The 9,180-nt window shown below is 34.8% G+C and overlaps 1 protein-coding gene across 5 annotated transcripts in view; it reads left to right on the forward strand.

Annotated features, from left to right (window-relative positions):
- The window catches only part of LOC111052807 (serine-rich adhesin for platelets), a 61,773-nt gene extending 55,526 nt beyond the window's left edge, over positions 1–6,247 (forward strand). For all 5 annotated transcript variants that reach the window (XM_039436328.1, XM_039436332.1, XM_039436330.1 and 2 more), the window contains 3 exons: positions 3,521–3,653; positions 4,581–4,736; positions 5,865–6,247. In XM_039436328.1, coding sequence (XP_039292262.1) covers positions 3,521–3,653; positions 4,581–4,736; positions 5,865–6,074 — 499 coding nt within the window. In that variant the 3' untranslated portion in view covers positions 6,075–6,247. The remainder of the gene's footprint in view (positions 1–3,520; positions 3,654–4,580; positions 4,737–5,864) is intronic.
- Positions 6,248–9,180: the final 2,933 nt, after the last annotated feature.

The following is a 9,180-nucleotide window of genomic DNA, read 5'->3' on the forward strand; positions in this document are numbered from 1 at the left end:
TAAACTACTTCTTACTGCAGCAACAAAACGCAAATCAAACTCTTGAAAATCTCTTTCAAATAAAATATTATCGGCCTGTTCTAAAAACGTTTCACATAAACAGAATACATCATACGATTTGATGAAATTAATGAAATTTAGATCCTTCATCTTACCTTTTATCCCAGCTACGTTATACCCAAGAACTTTTATATCCTGACAATTAGTATTTACAGAAGAACTATTTACACTAATTATACTCGACACGTGACAGACATCACTTTCCTATCCAGCCACATGTTCGTCCTCATTCTCGTCGGCTACTTCATCCGCGTTTGCCTTGTTCCGATCTCCTGCTATGATTTTCTGGAAACTGTCTTTTAAATCCACGCGAAACATTTCCCTCAGCTTTCCTATACCATCTAGACTTCCCGCTTTCAGTCCATCTTTTCCTGAATACGTGAAAACTTGTTTTTCCACATACAATCGATCCACGTTCAGATGAATGTTCCTATCAGCACCAACCGCCCGAATGATTTCTCTTCTCAAAGCTAGTAACACCGCACGTTTCTTTCTCGTTTCATGGCTGAAGTCTCCATGCACTATAAATGGTGTGTTTTTGAGTCTTACACGGTCTCTGGTGACGAAATTTCCCCAGGGAAAGTTCACATCTTCTCCATGGAAGCGCTAGCGTTCGAGCTTATGCCAAATAATTTTTAAAACATATTCATTCATAGTGACATCATTTGTACATTTGAAATTAGGCGCTCAGCCTCTTTCATCTGAGCTATATACCACATTTTCTATCATTGAAGCACTAGTATTCGAACTTCTGATCCACTATAGAAGTATAGGAAAAACTTAGCCATTTTATAAGAAAAACTTGGGATGTGATCACATTGAATGTGTATATTATGTGCAAGTGCATGGCAGATCATGCATGAGCCAAACAACAAAATCTGAAAAGTGCCATTGAAACACGTTGTGACTTGCATGAAGCAGCTCATTCTGAATGGAACCAGCAAGTGCACGTGTTCAGTGTGAGTGTTCATATTGCTCTCTCCACACTTAGTTTCTTATCTGTACCCTTGGTCATGCATAACCAAGCGTGCACTTGCTCATATACGTACACATGTACAATGTTATCACACCCTTATATCACTCAACGTTCATATATGATACAGTGTTTTATTTTAGCTACGAAAATGCCGATTTCCTAGGGTTTAGGTTAACCCGATTTCGATTTATCGGAATTCTACTATGTACTTGAAATTAGAACCTAATTCTTCATTCTTAAGCTGCGTACACATATACGCGCTTCCAACCCGCAACGAGCACGCTCCGCCCTCGTACCTCCATCGTACCGCAGTAGCTCCGCCTGCGCTCGGCAGTCGCACCCATCATGAACGTTACGGAAGATGTTAGATCTTCTCGCGTTCCCCGGTCGAACCACTCTTGCTCCCCGGTCGATCATCAAACGCTCTGCTGGAGTGACGTTTGGTTGCGGAGCAGAGCGAAAGTCTGTACGCACCTTTACTCGAGTGTCGCATGCTCTAGCCAAGTTTAAGCGGAACAGGCTTTGATTTAGGCTTAGAAAGACCCAACTCCGTCAAATAAAGAATGTTTTCGTTTTAACAAGCTAAGCGGTTGTTTTAAAATCGTTATAAACATAAACTGGGTTAAATTGCTATGGGTCTCATTTTTGTATTATTTGGCGTTACCCTTAGATTTAGTGCTGGTAGCGAGTTATACAGAGTGAGTCATATGTATGGGAACTCTTCAATAGATTGGAGACTGTTGTAGATATAATACTGTGAATTTCAGGATAAGTTATTGGTCAAATACTGTACCTTTTGACGTACAACTGAATTTCAACCCTTCATAAGGGGGTGACTTAGGATTGTAACTCGAATATTTTAAATGTAAACACCCATTGTGTGGTACATCATTTTAAGGCCTTTTTAAAACAAGAAAGATGACATCAATTAAAATGTTCTATGTTACTTGTATCCAAAATGGCGGCAGATTGAAGTTTTAGTTTTCAAGAAAATGAGGGGTTGTAACTCGAATATTTTGAATGTAAACACCCATTGTATGACACATCATGTTAAAGGCCTTTTCAAAAAGAGAAAGATGACATCAATGAAGATGTTCTATGATACTTTTATCCAAAATGGCGACTGATTGAAATTTATCAATTATTTCTTTAAAAACTAAAACTTTAAGCAGCCACCATTTTAGATGAAAGTATAATAGAACATTTTTATAAAAGCCATCTTTCTTGTTTTAAGGTCTTTTAAATGATGCACCACATAATGGGTGTTTACATTTAAAATATTCGAGTTACAACACCTTATGAGGATTTGAAATTCAGTTGTACGTTAAAGGGTAGAGTATTTGATCAATAACTTATCCTGAAAGTTACAGTATTATATCTACAACAGTCTCCAACTTATTGAAGGGTTCCCATACATTTGACTCACACTGCATATTGATTGGACGATAAATTTATATCAACTTTCAATTGTGTATAAAAATTAAACATTTTTATTTTGAATGTAAGACATTAAATTTAGTAATTATCATTTAGTTGAAACTTACTTTCTGAAAGTAGGCCAAGTTCTTACTTAGGAATCTAGTGAATCTTGTAAACTCTTACTAGATTCTATAAAATCAATCGATATCTATAAAAGTGGCTATTCCAAGTAATATGTGAATGTTTTGTTAGACTGGAAATATTTTTTCCTACAGTTACGTTGGAAAGTGGCCATTGCTGCACTGATTACAGAACGCAAAGAATCACTTTTCCGCTCTAGTGCGGCAAAAATTTTTCTGCACTCCAGATTTGCAACATGGCAACGCAAAATACTTAGTAGGTTATATGGAGCAACAGTGCAGCAAAATCAAAATGAAGTTGGTAACAGTGACTGCTGTGGCTGCTATAGTGAGCAGAGGTGCAACCAAGCACAACGCGCTAATTATTAAGTATATATTATAACCAAGGACAACGAGGACTTTAGGATTTTAGGATTAAGGTTTTTATCAATAATAAAATTACACAGAAAAACATTTGATGGATTTCAGGCAATTTTACCCATAATTACCCACTTTTCATATTCAATGGTAACTGTAGGAAAAATTTAATGTGCAATACGTGCGCAAAGTTCCTCTGCTGCACTCAAGAAACCATTCCGCCCTCGCCTACGGCTCGGGCGTAAACGTTTCTTTCGGTGCAGCAAACTGTCACTTTGCGCACTAGTTGCACAAATAACTATTTCAATATTTTTGATTGTGAAGAGAAACTGTCTCTGGGCTGTGAGCCTGTACTTACTCCCGACTTAACGACTCGGGTTCACTTTGAATTGCATATTTCCATACAGAAACAAAACTTACAGATAATTAAAAAATTGAAATTTTCAGTATATACTAACTTATTAGTCACTATAATTCATCCCCATGGAATACCGACAATAATTCTATTTAACAGTAATGTTTCAAAACATAATTGGCATGGATGAATAATGGAATATTTGTTTTTTAGCATCCAACTATCTGAGAAGCTTAATCAAAAGGAGGAGGAGAAGCAATGTGCTGAAGACATTGTGGAGTCCTTGAGGAAGGAGGTGCATCAGTTGAAATCACAGTTGAATGACGGAGAAATAACTGACAACCAGGTAGGCGAAATCAACATTTCAACTCATTTCGTTTCATTTCAATTTTCACTTGTGCAGTATTATTGAAACTTTAAGGATGTTTGCTTGAAGTAAGTTGAAAAAATTCAGAGCTGCTAGTGGTTTATACTCAAAACATGTAACATTATAAGTGAAACCACTTATAATACGTTATCTATTTATTTGTAGTTGGAACGAACACTGAGCAAAATACTCTTGAAGTGTCTCACTTCTGTAGGGAGTAAAATATTACAGAAATGTATCTGAAAATAGAAAACAATCTCATAGTTAATTAAGAAACAAGTTATCAAATGAGATAAAAACATAATAAAATGAATGGTTATGATGACTTGGCTGTTTAAATATTTTTCCTACAGTTACGTTGAAAAGTGGCCATTGCTGCACTGATTACAGAACGCAAAGAATCACTTTTCCGCTCTTGTGCGGGAAAAATTTTTCTGCACTCCAGATTTGCAACATGGCAACGCAAAATACTTAGTAGGTTATATGGAGCAACAGTGCAGCAAAATCAAAATGAAGTTGGTAGCAGTGACTGCTGTGGCTGCTATAGTGAGCAGAGGTGCAACCAAGCACAACGCGCTAATTATTACTATTATATATTATATCGAGGACAGCAACAGCACAGTGCCACCACAGCACACACCACACAGCCGCCTCGCCATTCAAACACTACTAAGTTATTTGATGGATTTCAGGCAATTTTACCCATAATTACCCACTTTTCATATTCAATGGTAACTGTAGGAAAAACTTAATGTGAAATACGTGCGCAAAGTTCCTCTGCTGCACTCAAGAAACCATTCCGCCCTCGCCTACGGCTCTTTCTTTCGGTGCAGCAAACTGTCACTTTGCGCACTAGTTGCACAAATAACTATTTCATAGATGATTATCACTTTTTGCTTATTTTAGGCGTTCGATCTGAGAAAAAGACTGACTGAAAAGGAAACACAGCTGGAAGAGATGGGGAGAAATTTGTATCTGACGAAAAAGTTGCTAAATGATACTTGGCACCAAGCTATGACGGAAATCAAGCGACAATACCATGCCATAGATGCAGCACTTGAGGTATGTTTTCTCATGTACAATAAAATTACTGTATATTACAAAATTGCTGAATAACACATTAGTATTTTTTTTCAAGCCGAGCACAGCGGTGACAGTTAATACTTGAAAAATGCTTGATAAAAAATGTTTCATTCTCAGTTTCAAACTATATAAAGCTCCCTCTCAACTCGCATCATCATTATTTACCTTACCCACGCAGCTTATGTGGGAATCACCCTTAGCAAGTATTGGAGTATTATTTAAAGTTACAACAGATTTTTTAGACTCTAATGAAACTGAAATTCGTCACTTTTTGTACTTTAGAAGCAAATTTAAGTTGAGATTGTGATTTCATGCTAATCTGACTTATTGGTTTCTTAAAAAATATTTTTAAAGGCTTTCCTGATTAATTAAATCATTTCATTTCGAAGAATACATTTTAAAGAATTATTTAGTTTCATAAAAAATGTCTTTACTGCTTTCATGAATAGAGCATTCTTCTCGCGCCCTCGTGAAGAGAGAACATTGTTAACTTTTCAGTTTGGCATTGATTTTAATAATGTGGCTCAATATAACTATTCCTTCATTTGATCAGGGGTTTTCTTCATCCCCCCTTCTTTTTTGTAGATTTGTTAATTATGTTAATTTGCTTATTAATGAGAATTTTCTTTTATTATTAATTTTGGCTGATTGATTAAAAATTTCCTTTTATTAATTTTTGAGATAGTGATCATTTTAATAGTTTTCTTAAAAAACGGTTTTAAAGAGACTATTAGTTATAAGATGCAATTTATTCAAATATATACACTTCATTTGTTTGAAAAATATAGGTAACACTTTCTGTTATTGAGTCTTTGTTATGATAAATGTGAATACTAAGGAATCTTAAATCTAGTCAATTTTAATAATTATATTTATTCACTGTCTGTGATTTTGTAACTATTCAATGTTTTGAATTTCAACTGTTGTGATACTCTTGTTGAGGATCTCAAGAGCCTTCTATGATAAAATTATTTGATTTTATCTCCTAGATTCTGCAGTTAACATTGTAAATTTGACCATCGTTAAATTTTTTCAGGTTTTAAAAGTATTTTTCAAGATAGTCATTGTTGTAATAATAATTGTTATTAACAAACGAATTTTCCTTAGATGTTGCAGAGCGTAGGTGGTTTGGTAGAGCAAAACCAGACACTTTCCAAAATCCAGCAAAATCTGGAGGAAACGAATTTCCGGTGCGCTTCGAATATGCCGGTGTTTGGCTCAGCGACAGCAACAGCCGACCACAACGCCAACGCGGCGCCTCTGCTGAATCTGCCCGCCATCTCCCCTCCGTCACCCACCATCAACGGAACTGCTTGACTCAATTCCTGCCAAAACCACCAGTGATGCACTCTTCTTGATTGAAAAGCAAGTTAATGGAAAGCAGTTTGTAGCAAATTACCGTTGAGTTCACGCTCGTAAATCTGTCATTCTTTAATCTTGATCAGGGAAGATCTCTGTATCACAGATCACAATACAGAGCTAAACCTAGCGCCGCAGTGCAGGATTTTTTCTCACAGCTTGGCGTTGTTGTCATTTGAGATGGGTGTCTGGCTTGGAAGTGTTTCGGCCGCATTGCAGGATGACTTTTAACGGTTGCCGTAAGATCAACAGCTGGGTTTTTCGTTATTTTCGTGATAGAGAAATTCTGATTGCAGATTCGTTCTCAGCGACCCCAAGTTTAGCCTGAAGGCTCAGAATGTCAACAATGTTTTTAAATAATTAAAAATCATCATGAAAAGTCATTCATTCAGTACACCACGTTTCTGGAAACTTTTTACTGGTGACTGGAGTTATTATTGATTATAGGTAACACAAAAATCAAAATAATCGTGAGAAAGAAAACTACTGATGAACGCGAATAAGACCGCCACTCCATTGTTCTATTGTCTCGGCTGCTTGGCTGAGCCTGGCTGGAGGGATCAAATAACCGACTGGATTGATCTTTCGTCTGTCCGCTAGGCGGAACTACGCCGACCATTGCTGGGTGGAAGATGTTACTGCGGCCTCTCGCATTCCCACCAACGCTGCTATTATTTGCTGTCTCAGCGCCTAGTCCGAGTCAGACAAGCATCCAGCCTGCACTGCGGAGCTAGCTTAAGGGAATAGCAAACAAGTCTGTAAAGACGAGCGTTAAAGTAATAATACATTACTCTAAATCTACCTTCGTTGCTGAAAGTAAAATATGAAACTATGCTATTTGAAATAGTACAATTTATAAATTACATTACATATGTAATGTAGAACGAATTTAATTGTTGGAAGATCCACTGAATAGCCAATAAGTTACATTATCTTACCCATTTATCTCATACCATCACATATCCAAGCTTTTAATTTATCAATGCGCCGTATTTCAATGAGTTTTTATACAAATATATCTTAATTCTCATCATTCTGATCAGTTTTTAAATACTAACTAGGATTTCGGCTAAATTTATTTGCTGGAGAAATATCAAGTCTTCTAGCTCTCGATGTCACTTTCAAGCAAACATGTTGAGTAAATTTGAATGCTAACACAAGTATTCCCTTCATCTTTGCATCTATTGAGAGTCTGTTTTCCAAATCTGTTTGAGACAATTATGTTAAGGGTAGATTCTCATGTACTGATACCAAAGACATAGCTGCAGAACACCCTTTCGAGAGCCCGGATGGCTCTCCAAATGTAGATAATGATGATTTTGAAGATGCAAAGGTTTTTCCAAACAAAAAGAACAAACTTTCTATTTGAAGACGAATTATATAATTGAAGTTTTCAAGTTGATCAAGTTGAAGTTGTTAAATTTGATAGTTTGACTTCTTATGTGACCGGACTCCCAAAATATTAAAGTTGAAAATATAAATAAATATACCCTCGTATGTGACAACGTTTTTAATCTCTCTAATTGAAATTTTAAATCTGTTCCCCGATTTGGTTTGCATTTGAAATTATAGCTGTAAAATGTGTATAGTCTGTATGATTAAGAATACAAAATTATAGAGCGTTTCAATCTAAGCCAAACAAATAATATGATTGATATTATTACAAATACCAATGGCTAGTTTAGTGATAGAAATAAAACAAAATTGAAAACTTATTCAAATTATTAATTATTACCTATCAATTCTTTTAATAGTTTCGATGATTTGAAAACATTTTTGTGTTTTTAAAAAGGTGTTTTAAAGCAAAAAAGAGTACTAAAGTTGTTTTATTTCCATGTATTGATATTATATAGAGTAAGTGAGTTTTGTAATGAAAAAGTTCAAACTACTTTCATTAATGCTCCTTTGGATAAAAAAATATATTTTCTACAGAGAATATAGTATTTTTTCAGACATAATTTTTTTCTAATCTGAGAAAGATCTGTAAAACTTTCGTTGTATTCTTATTAAACTGCAAGTTCACCGTGTTCTCTTTGAAAGGGCTGGAACGGTGAGATGGTAATACCCATCAAATGATCCACTTTTAACTTTTAAAAGGGTCTTCAATTTTAAAGTAATAGGATTACTAAATGAATTTTGCACCAATAAAAATATACTCACTGGATAAATAAAAATCGAGTTTTAATTTTATTAGAGAGGCATGGAAAAGGCCTGAATTACAATTTTCTTTCCCTATGGGTCCAGCATTTTTATATCATGACTTGACATTTATCAATAAAACGTTCTATATTTATTTAAGAAATAGCTTTATAATTGTTCTTCATATGTGTATACACTTTTATATGTACCATAGACACAGTTGTTGAAATATATACTATATGCTTGGTTTCAAATACACCGAATAGGGCTTTCAAAATTCAAAACAGGACGTAAGAATAATTTTTTTCCAATAGAACTTGGACTTTATTTTTCTAATGATTCTTCCAAACTAGATGATATTTTGACGGTAATAAGATTGGCATGAAAGTAAACAGTGTACTTTTATTCAAGTCATATAAATTCTGAATGTTTCAAATCGAATGGTCTTTGGTAGCCTATTTATTTTCAAAAAAATACATATAACATAGTCTACAGGTATTTGAATATCAATATTGTTGATGTTAATCAATATAAAATTAGAATACATTAACCCTTGTAGGGTATAAAAAAGTTGTCAGTTTTTTAAGATATGACCATTGTTGAAATTTTTAATAGTGTATTTTAATGGAATAAATTATAACCATATTTATTCATATAGTAATAAATACAATACTTGAATACTATCAGAAGCATTTTTAAAAATTTAAAATCTATTTAGACCTAGCATCTCTCACTTTGCTCAATGCAAAATTTGAAGCTGATTGATCAATTCTTTCTAAAGTTATTGTAGAACATACAAACAGACGGACAACGACTTCGGCCTTCAGTAAGTCAAAAGTGAGAACTCGCTAACGCTCGTTCAATTACTATTTTAATGAACGTTAAGTTGTTAAAATATATCAGTAGGTACCGTACCTTTCCTACC

Source organism: Nilaparvata lugens, chromosome 10 (genome assembly GCF_014356525.2).
Source record: "Nilaparvata lugens isolate BPH chromosome 10, ASM1435652v1, whole genome shotgun sequence".
Lineage (NCBI taxonomy): Eukaryota > Metazoa > Arthropoda > Insecta > Hemiptera > Delphacidae > Nilaparvata > Nilaparvata lugens.